Source organism: Lepidochelys kempii, chromosome 27 (genome assembly GCF_965140285.1).
Source record: "Lepidochelys kempii isolate rLepKem1 chromosome 27, rLepKem1.hap1, whole genome shotgun sequence".
In the NCBI taxonomy this organism is placed as follows: Eukaryota; Metazoa; Chordata; order Testudines; family Cheloniidae; genus Lepidochelys; species Lepidochelys kempii.
In genome coordinates, this window is record NC_136406.1 from 5732403 (window position 1) to 5751295 (window position 18893).

The window sequence follows — 18893 nt, forward strand, 5'->3', positions numbered from 1 at the left end:
GAAATTTTTTTTTGCCAGACAAAAGACTATTTTTCACACGTACGTGTGTACACACACACGTATAAGTTTTAAACAAACAATTTAATACTGTATGCAGTGTGACGTTGCAAGGCCAGCTGGCTATAGAAAAGTAGTGGGAGATAGATATATTAGCTCCAGGCTAAACAAATCTCTGGTACCAGGATAAGTGAAATGGCTCAGTAGACTGTGACCCTTGTCTCTAGAGAGAGAAGGGTTACGGGGAGAGTCACAGTGAGCCTCTGAGGCTAGTGAAATCCGCCAGGAAACACGGGACCCACGGAGGCAAGGACAGAGTTTTGTCACAGCAGCAAAATGGAGGTGGGGGGACCACATGGCAGAGAACGAGAGTCACACGGTGTGTGAGCGAGAGGAGGGAGGGAGAGATGCGCATTGCCCCTTTAAGTATGCTGACCTCGCTCTAAGTACATTGCCTTTAAGTACATCAGCAAGTTCCCTCCATCCTGAGCCCTGTTGTGTCCCCCCACTGCTCTGTGGAGATGGGGTAAAGGAGCAGTGGGGAGGAGGGGGACACCCTGACACTAGCACCCCTCTTCCCCCCCAAACCCCTCCAAGCAAGCAGGAGGCTCCCAGGAGCAGCTCCAAGGCACAGGGCAGGAGCAGCACATGGCAGTGGGGGGAGGGACACCTGAACTGCCTGGCCATTGCCAGCCTACTGGGTGGCTGCCACACAGGGAACTTTACAGGAGCTGACAGGGGGGCTGCTGGCCCACCCTGGTTCCAGGCGCCCACCAGCTCCAAGGGGCTGCTCTTCCTGCAAGCAGCGGACAAAGCAGGTGGCTGCCAAACAATGTTGTAAGGGAGCATTGTGCAACTTTAAACGAGCACATTCTCTAATTGATCAACAACATTAACCAGGATGACATTAAGGGAGGAGTAACTGTATTAGGTGAATTGAAAAATGTTATTTTTCTTTGGGTTTTTAGAGTGCAAATATTTGTAATTGAAAATAACAATAAAGTGAGCACTGTGCACTCTGTGTTCTGTTTCAGAGTAGCAGCCGTGTTAGTCTGTATTCGCAAAAAGAAAAGGAGTACTTGTGGCACCTTAGAGACTAACCAATTTATTTGAGCATAAGCTTTCGTGAGCTACAGCTCACTTCATCGGATGCATACTGTGGAAACTGCAGAACACATTATATACACAGAGACCATGAAACAATACCTCCTCCCACTCCACTCTCCTGCTGGGAATAGCTTATCTAAAGTGATTACTCTCCTTACAATGTGTATGATAATCAAGGTGGGCCATTTCCAGCACAAATCCAGGTTTTCTCACCCCCCTTCCCCCCAAACTCAGTCTCCTGCTGGTAATAGCCCATGTCACTTTAGATAAGCTATTACCAGCAGGAGAGTGGGGTGGGAGGAGGTATTGTTTCATGGTCTCTGTGTATATAATGTCTTCTGCAGTTTCCATGGTATGCATCCGATGAAGTGAGCTGTAGCTCACGAAAGCTTATGCTCAAATAAATTGGTTAGTCTCTAAGGTGCTACAAGTCCTCCTTTTCTTTCTGTATTCTGTGTTGTAAGTGAAATCAGTATATTTGAAAATATAGAAAACATGCAAAAATATTTAAATAAATGGTATTCTATTGTTGGTTAATCGTGCAATTAATTAATCATGATGAATTTTTTTAATTGCTTGACAGCCCTAGTAAATATTATTACACTTGGTTATTTTTCATCATCTTAATTATTGTATGTCCTTTTGTCAGCTCTGTCCATCAGCACTTTAACTCATCAAATCGAGCTTGTCCTGAGAGCTTAAACTGCTCTGGGATGGCCCTGGACATGAAGCGTTTTTTGATGAGAAAAAAAAAAATCAAATTGTTAGAACATATTGAGGGGAAAAAATAAATCCAAGACTTTTCTTTCATTCTGGTCTCCCTTCACTTGCCCTTTGGCTCCTCCTGGTGGCTGACTGATGCTATCACTGCACTTGGAGTTAATGATATTGTACAGGAATCAAGTAATCAATTTAGTCAAATAATCAAATCTCCTATATTACTAACAAAAAGAAAAGCTGTAACTTTCAGTTTTCCAATCTAATTTCAATGATCATATAATTAATCTTTACTCATTAACCAATAATTAACTTCATATTTAATTTCATTTCCATTGGTAACAGCAATAGGATCAAAGATTGCACACCCTTATCATACACATTAGGTTTCCTTTAATCCCTACTTCCACCAAGTGAACCCTTGTGTAAAGCTGTAGTTTACCCCACCATCGGGGCCTGCCACTTCTGTGAGTTTCTTTGTCGCTGGGCCTTCTGCCATGAGTGTTCGCAGAAGGGGATCTCGAGCTATGTGGGGAAGTTTGTATCATGAGAACAAGTACCTCTGTTGTATTTCCCCACATTTTAATCTTTCAAAGTAGCAGGAGGGGGATGAGAAGGGATGCAAATGCATAAGACACAAGAGCAAAACTAAGAAACAAAAGCCTAGAATCAGGAGTCAGCATTCATGTAATCGGACTCAGTCTGGATCTAGAGGCTGAGACATTGATTTCCTTCATTGGTTATCAGCACTTGAATAGCATAAAAGTCTTCAGTGTCCAACAAAGCAGCCAGATTGGCATCCATGGGAAGGCATGTCCTCTGAAGGCACCAACTGCTTCTTTCTTTGCCTCGTGAAACTCTGGATCCAAATGGTAAAGGAGAATTGTTCCCAATTGAGCTATGGCATCCCTTGAGGCTGTAGTCAATGCCACTACACTGGTGAAGGATGTTTTACCTGGACCATAGTTCACCATAGCTTTCTTCTCTGGTGTGAACGCCAACAACTAGTTGCCTGCTATTTTGACCTGAGTTCTTTGCCAAATCCTTGGCCTTGGTCAGGGCAAATTTACACTTCTCTGGAGTAGAATCCTTTACCAAACCACTCCAAATTTTAGCAGTGTTAGTGACAAATGGCCAAGTTTGTTTCTTTAATCTGTTTGCACAGATCGAAGTTAGGAACTAGATACAGGCCTGGATCAGAATCTCTGTAATCTACCAAAGGTGGTGGTGGGGGGGTTCAATTTGAAAGTAATTATTTTTCTGCAGCTATGTCACATTCAACACTGAGTTAATATGATACACATTTGCATTACAAAGAGTGAGTTCAACAAAAACACCACTTCTGTTTCCTCCACATCTACGTAGTTAGGGACAACATGTCCCAAATCATAGGATTAGTTAAGAGATCTTGTAGGTACTGGGTCTCAACTATTTGGGAACCAAATACATGGGTATTTTGCCTCCTCCTGAATCACTTACTGTGGAATTCTCTCCAGGTATTATCTGAGACAATATTGACCTAAGCAATTGAACAACACTGTGATCATATGCAGCTACTTCAGTTAGTTGCACAATTTGGGGTGTGCTGCTGTTCACCATTTCATACTGGAGCATTATAAGAATACTTCTGTTTCTGTGCTATCATGTCCAATAACTTGAAGTCTCTCCTGTTTTACTGAACTGCACTTGAACTTTCTCCATGTCATCATGGAGGGGTGGGGGAAAAGCTAAAATAAAGTGAGAAATGAGTATTTTAGCAGCTGGTTATTTGTCTCAAAGTTCCCAATAATCTGAGCTACATTCTGTCAAACAAAACTAATGCCCAAACGGCCTTCAGGAAAGAGAGGAAAAACTCACATCACGTAAGAGGTAAAAGACACTTTCAATTTCACATAAAGTGAAAATCCAGAGAAGGTTGCATTTGATAATTCATAGAATCATAGAATGTCAGGGTTGGAAGGGACCTCAGGAGGTCATCTAGTCCAACCCCCTGCTCAAAGCAGGACCGATCCCCAATTAAATCATCCCAGCCAGGGCTTTGCAAGCCTGACCTTAAACACTTCTAAGGAAGGAGATTCCACCACCTCCCTAGGTAACGCATTACAGTGTTTCACCACCCTCCTAGTGAAAAAGTTTTTCCTAATATCCAACCTAAATCTCCCCCACTGCAACTTTAGACCATTACTCCTCGTTCTGTCATCTGCTACCACTGAGAACAGTCTAGAGCCATCCTCTTTGGAACCCCCTTTGAGGTAGTTGAAAGCAGCTATCAAATCCCCCCTCATTCTCTTGCGTAGACTAAACATCCCCAGTTCCCTCAGCCTCTCCTCATAATGCATGTGTTCCAGTCCCCTAATCCTTTTTGTTGCCCTCCACTGGACTCTTTCCAATTTTTCCACATCCTTCTTGTAGTGTGGGGCCCAAAACTGGACACAGTACTCCAGATGAGGCCTCACCAGTGTTGAATAGAGGGGAACGATCACGTCCCTCGATCTGCTGGCAATGCCCCTACTTATAAATCCCAAAATGCCATTGGTCTTCTTGGCAATAAGGACAAACTGTTGACTCATATCCAGCTTCTCGTCCACTGTAACCCCTAGGTCCTTTTCTGCAGAACTGCTGCCGAGCCATTTGGTCCCTAGTCTGTAGCGGTGCATGGCATTCTTCCGTCCGAAGTGCAGGACTCTGCACTTGTCCTTGTTGAACCTCATCAGATTTCTTTTGGCCCAATTCTCCAATTTGTCTAGGTCTCTCTGTATCCTATCCCTACCCTCCAGCGTATCTACCTCTCCTCCCAGTTTAGTGTCATCTGCAAACTTGCTGAGGGTGCAATCCACACCATCCTCCAGATCATTTATGAAGATATTGAACAAAAACGGCCCCAGGACCGACCCTTGGGGCCCTCCACTTGATACCGGCTGCCAACTAGACATGGAGCCATTGATCACTACCCGTTGAGCCCGACAATCTAGCCAGCTTTCTATCCACCTTATAGTCCATTCATCCAGCCCATACTTCTTTAATTTGCTGGCAAGAATACTGTGGGAGACAGTGTCAAAAGCTTTGCTAAAGTCTAGGAACAACACGTCCACTGCTTTCCCTTCATCCACAGAACCAGTTATCTTGTCATAGAAGGCAATTAGATTAGTCAGGCATGACTTGCCCTTGGTGAATCCATGCTGACTGTTCCTGATCACTTTCCTCTCCTCTAAGTGCTTCAGAATTGATTGCTTGAGGACCTGCTCCATGATTTTTTCAGGGACTGAGATGAGGCTGACTGGCCTGTAGTTCCCAGGATCCTCCTTCGTCCCTTTTTTAAAGATGGGCACTACATTAGCCTTTTTCCAGTCGTCCGGGACTTCCCCGGATCGCCATGAATTTTCAAAGATAATGGCCAATGGCTCTGCAATCACATCCGCCAACTCCTTTTGCACTCTCGGATGCAATGCATCCGGCCCCATGGACTTGTGCTCATCCAGCTTTTCTAAATAGTCCCAAACCACTTCTTTCTCCACAGAGGGCTGGTCACCTCCTCCCCATGCATCTATTATTCAAAATCAGAATAATAGATTCTCCCAACACATTCCCCGGTGATCTATTCAAACCTGCATCATTCAGTGCTGTCTTATGATTATACAATTGTCATAGGACAAAGGAGTTGACCAAAAGGTAGGTCAAAAGTAGGCCTTTCAGCTGGGAGGACCTGAGAGACCACGATGACAAATGGTGCAAATAGGCTTAAAGGTCAGTATGTGGGAATCAGCAAAAATATTAAAACCAATTGTTTTGTCAGCCCTAGACAAAGTTTTTATGGTTTTTATCTCCCTTGTGGATTCTCTGATGATAAATAAGAGCTGAACTCTGATGGAAGCTTTTCCCACAGTCGGAGCATCTATAGGGTCTTTCTCCTGTGTGGATCCTCTGATGTGTAATAAGATGTGAGCTCCGAGTGAAGTTCTTCCTGCATTCACAGCATTCATAGGGTCTCTCTCCTGTGTGGATCTGCTGATGTCTAATAAGGTGTGCATGTCGAGTGAAGGTTTTCCCGCACTGACAGCACTCGTAGGGCCTGTCTTCTGTATGGATTCTCCGATGCGTAATAAGGTGTGAGCTCTGACTGAAGGTTTTCCCGCACTCACAGCATTCATAGGGCCTCTCTCCTGTGTGGATTCTCTGATGTGTAATGAGGCCTGAGCGGTACCTGAAGGTTTTCCCGCACTCACAGCATTCATAGGGCTTCTCTCCTGTGTGGATCCTCTGATGTCTAATAAGGTGTGAGATCATACTGAAGTTTTTTGCGCATTCACAGCATTCATAGGGCCTGTCTTCTGTGTGGATTCTCTGATGAGTAATAAGATGTGACCGCTGACTGAAGGTTTTCCCGCACTCACAGCATCCATAAGGTCTCTCTCCTGTGTGGATTCTCTGATGTGTAATAAGGGTTGAGCCACGAGTGAAGTTTTTCCCACACTCACAGCATTTATAGGGTCGCTCTCCTGTGTGGATCCGCTGATGAGTAATAAGGCTTGAACGGCTACTGAAAGTTTTCCCACACTCCGTGCACATGTGGTTTCTCTCTCCTCTGGGGATTCTCTGCTTGGCTGTGGTTTCCTTGAGGTCCTCATGAGTTTCCTGACAATTCATGGATTTACCCACTTTCTGCCCTGGTTGGTTGCCCTGCTGCATTTCTGGCCTGTGCTGACTCTCACAGGTTTTTCCCTGCTCGGAACTCCTGGGCACGTTCCCTTTGGATTTTTGCAAAAATGCCCCAGATAGTTCCACTTGCTCAGCATCTTCCTGCTGAGGCTTCTGCTCCTCATTCTCCCTCACCAGCCCATCACCTGCTGGAACAGAGAGAGAAACCTCAGAAATGGGAGTGCGAAAGGGGAGAGCAAACCAAAATAAGACCGGGAGAGACTGAAAAATATAAAAATCAGGAACTGAATTTGCCCACACTCTTTTCCATAGGAGAGAGGAGTGAATCAATTCTCCCTCCACCTCCCAACCAAACATTCAGGGGGAAGGGAGATCAGGGAGGAAGCTACTGCCAGGGGACCATGAGCAATATCTTCCCTGAGGATATGACATCTGGGGACAATCCTAATTCAGAGCTCTCATAAGGTCTTTGTAGGGAATCCCAGCTGTTTACTTCAGACAGTTCCTGAGTTGGTTTAGTGATTCCTCACCGGTGTAGGCACATCTTAGGATCCCCTTTTCCTCTGAGCCCGGAAGATCTGGGACCCATGGCTCTTTCCCTAGTTCCAGCTGGGAGATCACATCAGGTTTGGAAACTGGAAACCCTGCTCAGGGGAAAGAAAACAAGTGAGATCAGGTGAATTCATTGGACATTTGTCACAACAAAGTTCCATTATTTTAACTCCAGGTCATTTTAAAGCAGTAAAATTCTGGGGCCTGCTCCCCAGTTGCTCAAAGGTGCAGAACACGCTGCTTATGAGGGTTTAACTATCCCCATCTTTGCTGGGAACACACACAGCCAGTTGTTCATCATCAAAGGGTCCCCTGAAACCCAGAGAGAGTAACACCCTGGCCCAAAAGTGAAGACATGTCCAGCCACAAGGGAAGTCACTCTGGAACTGCTTCTCCCCAAGAGCGAGAGGCCCAGAAACAATGGGCTGGTGGGATGGAAAGGGATGTCACTGAATCCGGAATCTCAGGGACACCAAATGGCAGGAAAGCAGGTTTAGAGGAATTAGGGAATCTAGCGAGTTAGGTGTAATTGAAGGGAGTATGAAAATCCCCCAGTGTGAGGAGATGGCTTGGGAATTAGATGCTACAATTCAGGAGCAAGAGACTCTTAATTCCTCTGAAAAAGGATAATATGAAAAATAAGACTCAGGCCACATGGACTCAGGAGAGATCATCTCAGAGATCCAAAAAGCCATCAGGGAAGAGAGATTGTGTCTGCTGCTGCAGATGGAGAGCAGGGAGTGAGACCCTCCGTGTCCTCAGGAAGGTGACTACCAACCTATGACATCGTCAAGGAAGCACACATTTGTGCCAGGGAAGGGGTTGTCCTGTGATGGGAGGAACAGAAGGACTCAGCAATGCTGGCTGGGCTCACAATGGGTATGGAAGAGGTGTGGGGGAAGGTAAGCCCTGACCAATGGATAGAGAGGAGTGAAAATAATAATTTGAAAAAAATAATGTAAAACAAAGTGAAACCAGACAGTAAAAAGAATAGAGTGCAGGCTTTAAATCAAGAGGGTCTGGGCAGGGATTCAGAGTTACAAGGGAGCACAAGGGTCATCTAGTCTAACCCCCCCCCCCCCCGCCAAGATGCAAGATTTGTTGTGTCTAAACCATTCAAGACAGATGGCTCCAGCCTCCTTCTGAAAACCTCCAGTGAAGGAAGTTCCACAACCTCACTAGGCATCTGTTCCATTGTCCTACTTTTCTTACAGAGAGGAAGTTTTTCTTGAGATTTAATCTAAATCTGCTATGCTGGAGTTTGAACCCACTGCCTCTTGTCCTGCCCTCTGTAATAAGAGAGAACAACTTTTCTCCATCTTATTTAGGGCAGCCTTTCAAGTATTTGGAGACCGCTACCATGTCCCCTCTTAATCTCCTCTTTTCCAAACTACACATACCCCGTTTCTTCAGCCTTTGCTCGTACGGCTTCATTCCATCCCTTTGATCATCTTTGTCACTCACCTCTGGATTCTTTCCAGTTTCTCCACATCCTTACTATACATTGGTAACCAAAATTGGACACAGTACTCCAGCTGAAGCCTAACCAGCACTGAGTAGAGTTGTACTATTGTGATGGGTCCCCCCCCCACCACCCCACGGCTGCCATCTGGAACTGGGGTACCACTGAGCCCCCCGATCCACCAGTCTGGGCTCTCTCACACTGTACTGCTGTACACTGTACAGTCCAAAACAGAGCTTGTGGGTACACCCAGGACCCCTCAGTCAAGTCATTCTAGGGGAGCAGGGAGCTTAGACCCCAGCCCTGGGGTTCCCTGTGTTCCTCCACCCAGCCCCAAACTGAAACTAAACCCCCTCCAGCAGGCTCTCTCCTGCAGGCTGTCTTCACATTCCTGGGCAGAGGTGTTACCTCCCCCTCCCCCTCCTGGCTCAGGTGACAGGCTCTCAGGTCTCCCATCCCCAGGGCACATTCCCAGGTCAGCACTTCCCCCTCCCTACTGCGTCACATCTTCACAAGGGTTATATAGATAACCCAAAAGCCTCTCCTGGCCTTCAAATCTATGATCTGTAGTAGGTGCAAAGAAGGACTAACAGAACGTGCCATTACTTGCATTGTGTTCTACAGATTTGAATATTGGCATTTATCTGCATGTCCTCCAGCTGTGTTCACTGTGTCAGCTGTCGTTGTAACTGAACAGCCGAGGGACTCACTGGAGCAGTTTGCCAGAGCTGTGAGTGAATTTAGGTGAACCGCGAGGGACCCATGTGAGAGACCAAGTATGCCGCAATTCAGTGCTATAGGTTGTTTTGATAAAGGTGCGTAGGGATGAGTTCTTGCCAGGGGGATTGTCAGCACGGTGGTGACATACATGCTAGTGGTATCCAGGGCTTAGTAAGGGGGAAGCGAAGGCAGTGACTCAGAAGGAATTCTCGGGGCAAGGGTAAAGGAATGGTAACAGTTTGCACATTTGAGATAGTGTGCAGGGAGTGGGCTCTGTATTTGAGTGCAGGCCAGGTGTGGGTAACGTCTCTTCACTATGCTGGACCTAAACCCAAGTTTTGTCTTAGCCAAGAGGAGATGTTAGGCTTTGCACTGTAATGCACCTGTGCTCTGTTCCCAAAGTGTTCTGTCACAGGAGGGCAGAGTGCGTGTGTCATTGGTATGTTGGGGTGTTGCTGAAACAGGGCAGAGTTGAGGTTGCATTGTGTGTTTGAAGTGAACCTTTATTCGTCACTTCCCCTTCGAATAGCCAAGGGGACAGGAATCCTTACCCAGCGAGGCCACGTTCTCATAGTTCTCCTGCATGATGTCTCTGTAGAGGGCTCTCTGAGTGGGGTCCAGCAGACCCCACTCATCCTTGGTGAAATACACAGCCACCTCTGCGAAGGTCACCAGCCCCTGAAAGAGCAAGAGTCTCCTGGTTTGTACCAGCGTCCGCGCTGACAACCCCACTATTCACGGGGGGCAGGGCCAATCAAATGGAAGCTCTGGGAGGCAGACAGTGAACAAAGTCCCTTCCCACCCCACTCAGAGCAGCCAGGAGGCATCAGGGTGAGGGGAAAAAGAGGAGCCCCGCAGCACTCCCCGCAGATAAAGGGGGAAGGCAGTCTGCCATTCATCACACACCTACCAGCCAGAGGTTGATACAGGAGATGGACCCCTGGTAGGAATCCCAGACACCCTTCCCATTGCCAGCAGATGGGTGCGAGAGGACGAGGCATGTCCCCTAAGCCTCACTGGTGGGTTCCCCCTTCATATTTCACAGGAGACTCTGGCTAGTGAGTTCAGGCTCCAGCACTGGGAGTCTGGTCAGTTTTCCCAGCCAAGTCCAGGAGGGTTCTTTCCAATTTCACAAATTAGGGAATTTCCACCTCCAACCTCAGGGATCTGTTCCTACAATCCAGGCTCCAAATTAAACAAGTCCCACCAGGCTTGTCACACCTTGTCTCCCTCCCTTTCTCTACCCTGTATATTTCCTGCCCCTTCCACCTCCAGACCAAACTCCCCAGAAGCTCCCACCTCCTATATATTTACTGTCCCTCTTTGTCCAGCAACTCCTGGATAATCCCTACCTGAACTGGCTCCACTGAAACCATTTCCCTTCCTTGTCCCATGGGAGGGTGGGATGAGCTGGAGCAAAACATGGGCTTTATTCTGCAGCCTGTCAGGGTGAGAAAGACAATTGTGGAGATTTCAGAACAGGCTTTACTTTATTTCACATCACGCTTCCCCAGACGTTCGAGATGCTGTCACGCCAAAACGACACTTGATCACTCCCTCCACCCCCCTCCACAGTGCAGACCCAGCCCCTCCCACAGGACTAAACCCACTGAGACATTTTTAAACCCTCCCTTTAACATTCTAGGAACCAAATGCTAGAAAAGAGCAGACCCAAAGGTATCCCTTTGGGGGGATTCCCCCTGACATTGTCCCCGAGGGCAGCACACTCTCCCAGCAAGGAGACTGGGACAGCCAGGAACTAGCTTTCCCTCTCTCTGCTCCTCACCTTGTTAACAGGAAAGTGAATCTACCCAGCGAGTCCGCAATAAGTGTGTCTCCATAGGCTAGAGATCTGGGGACTTCCATTCCCACATATTTCTTCCACTTCCCCCTTCAGTCTCTCCCTCCTCTATATCTCCTTTCCCCTGTCCCTCTGGATCGGGGAATTCACTCTCCCATGGCTGGATCAGCTCCTCCAGTTGCCAACGGGAGAAGAGACGACTGATGAAGAATCAAAGGATTGGAAGGGACCTGGAGAGGTCGTCTAGTCCAGTCCCCTGCACTCGTGGCAGGACTAAGTTTGATCCTAAGAGGGGCTGTTCATGCAGAGTCACTTTCATGCTTGTCCCCAGCAACTGTCTCTGAGGTCTCTCTCACTGACCTAGAGTTCCTCTGGGCCCCGCCCAGGTGAGGACCTTCTCCATCCCGTACTAATCCCCAGGGCAGCCCTAGACTCAGGAGTTGATGTCGACAGGGAGCTAGTACCACATGGAGAAAGTTGTGACATTGGAGGGGCACAGAGGAAGCTTTAATTAAGGTCACTCCCCAGTACAGGCCCTGGGCAAGGAGCAGCAGCTGCTCAGCCTGGGCTCGCAGATCACAATGGGGGCAGCAGCTTCCAACACAGGAAGTTCAACCCAAATATCCTGAGCAGAGAGAAGGAGAGAGCAGCCCCCTACCCCCTCCTTCAGTAACAACTAGAGCTCCCTGGTCACAGCCACCAATGAAACCACTCCCCCCAGGGACAGTGCGGATCTCATTTGCCCTCATGTGTTAATCTGAAGTCACTCCTTGTTCTTCCTTGCAGTGACCCTGGATTAACACTGGTCTCAGTGAGGCCAGAAACGTGGTTCAGGAGGGATGAGGCCAGAATCCTTCTAAACAGATCATCCCAGCTCCCTCACTCCCCACACCTGGGATAAGGATTTAGGACAACAGTTTTCCACAAGTTCCTCCAGTTCTGAAGGGGACAGAGAAGCAAAATCTGTCGTGACTGTGACAGATGTGGCAATTTCCTGCAATACAGTAGACCCACGCTATATTGCCCTTCCCTGGATCCCACCTCCAGCCCTGCCTGCTGTGGTGGGGAGCTGAGAGATCCTCCGGCCCTGGGCCCACGGCGGGTGGGCTCAGAGCTCTGTCCCAGCCTGAGGCCGGAGGATCTGACCCCCCGCAATCTCTCACTATAACAAACCCCTGGCTATACTGAACAAATGGCTTGAATCCCCAGGGGTTCATTATAGCGAGGGTGCACTGTATCCTCAAAATAGATTACTGAATTAAGTGTAAGTATCTTTGGAGTCCATTCCATTAGATACAAAAGGTCTGTACTATTTTGGGCCCCAGGTGACCAAAGGACTATATTGAACAATGTGGCAGATAAGAATGATCTTTTGGGACAATAGGTATAAGTGAATTTCCTGGGAAAGATCATGGGGAAGTGAATGTAAGTTCTCCCTCCCCAGTTATGCAAAAATTCCAGGCTTTTGAAACCACACCCTCAAGATTGGGCCTTTGTCTGCTGATTACCTGTTACAAGGGGCCAAGATCAAAGGCCCAAGCTGTATAAAGGAAAGACTGAACTATTCATGGTTGTTCTGATTCTTGAGCTAAAGCTGTTATAATAAATGTGTAACCACAGGAAAGCCCCTTGGTGAACTTTGAAGGACTGACTCCTCCCAGAGCCCTTGTTGGACCTTAAGCTTATTCGCATGAGTGGAGATTCTTTTATTGTTTATAATATGTTTTTTCTGTAATACTTTCACCTAAAGAATCAATGGGCTTGCTTATAAATAGGTTTGGCCTGATTAGATTTTTAGTGCTAAATGTTGACTTCACTGTACACATACAAACCAATGAAAAAACATTTCCATTGACTAGACTCAAAATTTACAGGTAGGCAAAGTAAGAAAAATGCTGCTTGAAATATGGGAAGGGTTTGATTTAAGGATATTACCTGGTATATTTTAACATGGCATGTTGACAAGTCATGATTTAACAGTTCTCAAGCTTTAATTTTTCAATCTCAACTTTCATTAAATAATTACTGACTGACCCCGCCACAAATTCCCACAACTGTGGAAATTTAAATCTATAAAAATCTAAAAACAACGATTAAAGTCAACACAGTATTATCCATCAAAAAATAAAGATTTAATTCTGCAAAGCCTACTTAGAAAGGGTTCTGTGGTAACTCATAACAGTGGCAATTATACTGTTTATATCCTCTGGAGTGAAAACAAAGAGCAGGCAGTGGCCTATTTAGATAGCCTGGCTTGCTGGGAATATCACAGTGCAGGCAGGAAACAGCAGCCTGGAAAAACCCCAGTCAGGAGGGAGAGAGACATGGGTCTCCACCCAAGAGAGGTGATGGCTGGGAGCGGGAAATCTAAAAATGGATGTCCAGGATGGACCACAGAGGGGGGATACAGATGCAATTGCCCTGAATTGTGAGTGATTTCATAGCAGTATTTGATAAATGGATAGAAAGTTACCACAACCACCTGCTGGCTATTCACACAGGCAGCAGAGAGCCCTGGGTGATGCTTTTTTAAACAGGAAAATGGAGGAGCGAAAATATTTAAGAAAATTTCCTAGCAGGGGTTTCTCAAGGCAACATCTGCTCCGGAGGAGGCAAAGTTCGCTCTGCCTGGGACAGCTCATCCCTGCCGTGGCTAAGGGAATCTGGGCCATACACCCAGGGAGCAGAGCCGGGAGGGGAGGGCTGGAGGGGCAGCCAAATGCCAGGTTAAGAAAGAGAGGGGATCCCAGCCCTGCCCCCGTAACCAGGACAGCCATGAAACCCCTTGCCAGCCCCCTACCAGTTGAGAGATACCAATAGAGCCAGTCAATGATAACAAAATAAAGTCAGCTGCCAAGACTATCCAGCATGGCCCTGCTTTCTGTTCAGCAGCTGGGAGTGTCCTCTCGCCCGGGCAAGGTGATCACAGAAGGTAGTAATGGGAGCAGGTCCAGCAGAGTCCCAAGGAATCGCCCAGCTACACAAGCCGGCTTCCCACTCCTTGGAGGGGATTTTGATCAGTTAACAATGTTTCAGTGGCCAGTCTCAAAGATCTGTTGACAAACGTTTTTTCCTGCATCACCCTCACCCAGAGAGCGGTGCCTGCCCTGGTCACAAACATTTTTAGTAGGGCTGTCAATTAACTGCAGTTAACTCATGCGATTAACTCAAAAAAATTCATCACAATTAATCACACTTTTAATCACACTGAAATTAATTAAATATTTTTGGGTGTTTTTCTACCTTTTCATATATATTGTATTCTCTGTTGTAATTGATGTTAGGATATAGATATTCAGGCCTGTCTGTAAAGGCCTGTACTCTAAGAATTTAGATGTATTCTTATCACTTCGCTAGTTCTAGAGGTATAAAGGAGAGAATCAAAATCACTGTCTGCCGGTGTAAGGGCCTTCTCTTACTGTGACAGTCTGAGGCCCTGTTCTTAAGCTAAGGCTGCTGGCTAAGCAGCAGAGGCAGCCATAAGCTGGGAAGCGACCAGTCACCTCCTCACATTCCAAACTAGTCACCTCCTCACATTCCAAACTAGTCGCACTGAAAGACGGTGCTATTGGGCTGTTAGGATACAATCCTGTCCTGATAATGCCTATCACCTCCAGAGAAAGGGAAGTGCCTAGAAGATGTAAAAGGAAACTTAGTTTGATAGCATCCTGTCTGGCAAGAACTCACTTATCAATGTGAAATCCTCATTTCTGTGTTGTTCTATCATTGTAGCCCCCATTTCCCTATTGTTTGTCTGTATAATCTCTGTCTGGTTCTGTGATTGTTTCTGTCTGCTGTATAATTAATTTTGCTGGGTATAAACTAATTAAGGTGGTGGGATATAATTGGTTAAATAATCATGTTACAATATGTTAGTAGCGGTTAGTTAAATTTCAAGAAAATGATTGGTTAAGGTATAGCTAAGCAGAACTCAAGTTTTACTATATAGTCTGCAGTCAATCAGGAAGTGGGGGGGGGGATGGGAACAGGGGTGAGGAAATTGGAATCATGTTTTGCTAAGGGGAGAAATGGGAACAGGGACACAGGTAAGGCTCTGTGGTGTCAGAGCTGGGAAGGGGGACACTAAGGAAGGAAACTGGAATCATGCTTGCTGGAAGTTCACCCCAATAAACATCAAATTGTTTGTACCTTTGGACTTCGGGTATTGTTGCTCTCTGTTCATGCGAGAAGGACCAGGGAAGTAAGTGGGTGAAGGGATAAGCCCCCTAACAATTGAAATCCCAAATATATATTATTTTTATTACAAATATTTGCACTGTAAAGTGATAAACAAAAGAAATAGTATTTTTCAATTCGCCGCATCCAAGTACAGTAGTGCAAGCTCTTTATCATGAAAATGCAACTTATAAATGTAGATTCTTTTTGTTACATAATTGCACTCAAAACAAAACAATGTAAAACTTTAGAGCCTACAAGTCCACTGAGTCCTACTTCTTGTTCAGCCAATCCCTAAGACAAACAAGTTTGTTTATATTTACAGGAGATAATGCTGCCCTCTTCTTATTTATAATGTCAACAGAAAGTGAGAACAGAAGTTCACATGGCACTTTTGTAGCTGGCATTGCAAGGTATTTATGTGCCAGATATGCTAAACATTCGTATACCCCTTCATGCTTTGGCCACTATTCCAGAAGACGTGCTTCCATGCTGATGATGCTTGTTAAAAAATAATGTATTAATTAAATTTGTGACTGAACTCCTTGGGGGAGAATTGTATGTCCCCTGCTGTTTTACCCACATTCTGTCGCACAGTTCAGGTTATAGCAATCTCGGACGATGACCCAGCACATTTTGTTCATCTTAAGAACACTTTCACTGCAGATTTGACAAAACGCAAAGAAAGATTGTGAGATTTTGAAAGATAGCCACAGCACTTGACCCAAGGTTTAAGAATCTGAAGTGGTGTCCAAAATCTGAGAGGGACAAGGTGTGATGCATGCTTTCAGAAGTCTTAAAAGAGCAACACTCTGATGTGGACACCACAGAACCCGAACCACCAAAAAAGAAAATCAACCTTCTGCTGGTGGCATTTGACTCAGTTGATGAAAATGAACACGTGTCGGTCTGCACTGCTTTGGATTGTTTTCGAGTAGAACCCGTCACCAGCAAGGACACATGTCCTCTGGAATGATGGTTGAAGCACGAAGGAACATATGAATCTTTAGCGCATCTGGCACGTAAATATCTTGAGACGCTGGCTACAACGGTGCCATGAGAACACCTGTTCTCACTTTCAGGTGACACTGTAAACAAGAAGCGGACAGCATTATCTCCTGCAAATGTAAAGAAACTTGTTTGTCTAAGCAATTGGCTGAACAAGAAGTAGAACTGAGTGGATTTGCAGGCTCTAAAATTTTAGATTGTTTTATTTTTGAATGCAGTTATTTTTGTCCATAATTCTGCATTTGTAAGTTCAACTTTCATGATAAAGAGATTGCACTACAGTACTTGTATTAGGTGAATTGAAATATACTATTTCTTTTGTTTTTTTACAGTGCAGACACTTGAAATCCAAAATAAATATAAAGTGAGCACGGTGCACTTTGTAGTCTGTGTTGTAATTAAAATCAATATATTGGAAAATGTAGAAAACATCCAAAAATATTTAAATAAATGGTATTCTATTGTTGTTTAACAGTGTGATTAATCACATGATTAACCCGGATTAATTTTTTTTAATTGCTCTAGTTTTTACTAAGTAGAAGATCAAAACTTTCCCCCTGCGGGGAAACTTATCTTCTGCTCCTCCAGCCTCTCCTCCCTTATTTAGGTAAGCAGCGCCAGGCTGGAGACCGAACCCCTCCTGCCCCCTGCCCCCCCAACCCCCTTCCCTGAGCCCCCTGCTGCACTCTGCACCCCTCAACTCCCTACCCTGAGCCCCCTGTCCCACCCCAACCCCCTTCCCTGAGCCCCCTCATACACTCCGCACCCCTCAACTCCCTACCCTGAGCCCCCTGTCCCACCCCAACCCCCTTCCCTGAGCCCCCTCATACACTCCGCACCCCTCAACTCCCTACCCTGAGCCCCCTGTCCCACCCCAACCCCCTTCCCTGAGCCCCCTCATACACTCCGCACCCCTCAACTCCCTACCCTGAGCCCCCTGTCCCACCCCAACCCCCTTCCCTGAGCCCCCTCATACACTCCGCACCCCTCAACTCCCTACCCTGAGCCCCCTGTCCCACCCCAACCCCCTTCCCTGAGCCCCCTCATACACTCCGCACCCCTCAACTCCCTACCCTGAGCCCTCTGTCCCACCCCAACCCCCTTCCCTGAGCCCCCTCATACACTCCGCACCCCTCAACTTCCTAACCTGAGCCCCCGTCCCACCCCAACCCCCTTCCCTGAGCCCCCTCATACACTCCGCACCCCTCAACTCCCTACCCTGAGCCCCCGTCCCACCCCAACCCCCTTCCCTGAGCCCCCTCATACACTCCGCACCCCTCAACTCCCTACCCTGAGCCCCCCGTCCCACCCCAACCCCCTTCCCTGAGCCCCCTCATACACTCCGCACCCCTCAACTCCCTACCCTGAGCCCCCGTCCCACCCCAACCCCCTTCCCTGAGCCCCCTCATACACTCCGCACCCCTCAACTCCCTACCCTGAGCCCCCGTCCCACCCCAACCCCCTTCCCTGAGCCCCCTCATACACTCCGCACCCCTCAACTCCCTACCCTGAGCCCCCCGTCCCACCCCAACCCCCTTCCCTGAGCCCCCTCATACACTCCGCACCCCTCAACTCCCTACCCTGAGCCCCCGTCCCACCCCAACCCCCTTCCCTGAGCCCCCTCATACACTCCGCACCCCTCAACTCCCTACCCTGAGCCCCCTGTCCCACCCCAACCCCCTTCCCTGAGCCCCCTCATACACTCCGCACCCCTCAACTCCCTACCCTGAGCCCCCTGTCCCACCCCAACCCCCTTCCCTGAGCCCCCTCATACACTCCGCACCCCTCAACTCCCTACCCTGAGCCCCCTGTCCCACCCCAACCCCCTTCCCTGAGCCCCCTCATACACTCCGCACCCCTCAACTCTCTACCCTGAGCCCCCTGTCCCACCCCAACCCCCTTCCCTGAGCCCCCTCATACACTCCGCACCCCTCAACTTCCTAACCTGAGCCCCCGTCCCACCCCAACCCCCTTCCCTGAGCCCCCTCATACACTCCGCACCCCTCAACTCTCTACCCTGAGCCCCCTGTCCCACCCCAACCCCCTTCCCTGAGCCCCCTCATACACTCCGCACCCCTCAACTCCCTACCCTGAGCCCCCCGTCCCACCCCAACCCCCTTCCCTGAGCCCCCTCATACACTCCGCACCCCTCAACTCCCTACCCTGAGCCCCCTGTCCCACCCCAACCCCCTTCCCTGAGCCCCCTCATACACTCCGCACCCCTCAACTCCCTACCCTGAGCCCCCTGTCCCACCCCAACCCCCTTCCCTGAGCCCCCTCATACACTCCGCACCCCTCAACTCCCTACCCTGAGCCCCCGTCCCACCCCAACCCCCTTCCCTGAGCCCCCTCATACACTCCGCACCCCTCAACTCCCTACCCTGAGCCCCCCGTCCCACCCCAACCCCCTTCCCTGAGCCCCCTCATACACTCCGCACCCCTCAACTCCCTACCCTGAGCCCCCTGTCCCACCCCAACCCCCTTCCCTGAGCCCCCTCATACACTCCGCACCCCTCAACTCCCTACCCTGAGCCCCCTGTCCCACCCCAACCCCCTTCCCTGAGCCCCCTCATACACTCAGCACCCCTCAACTCTCTACCCTGAGCCCCCTGTCCCACCCCAACCCCCTTCCCTGAGCCCCCTCATACACTCCGCACCCCTCAACTTCCTACCCTGAGCCCCCCGTCCCACCCCAAC

The 18893-nt window shown here is 48.1% G+C and overlaps 1 protein-coding gene across 1 annotated transcript in view; it reads right to left on the minus strand.

The window, feature by feature from the left end:
* Positions 1-2124: 2124 nt before the first annotated feature.
* The window catches only part of LOC140903910 (uncharacterized), a 49955-nt gene continuing 33186 nt past the window's right edge, over positions 2125-18893 (minus strand). Inside the window, exons 8-9 of the mRNA XM_073325859.2 lie at positions 7008-7121; positions 2125-6665 (exon numbers count right to left, since the gene is read on the minus strand). Coding sequence (XP_073181960.1) covers positions 5617-6665; positions 7008-7121 — 1163 coding nt within the window. The 3' untranslated portion in view covers positions 2125-5616. The remainder of the gene's footprint in view (positions 6666-7007; positions 7122-18893) is intronic.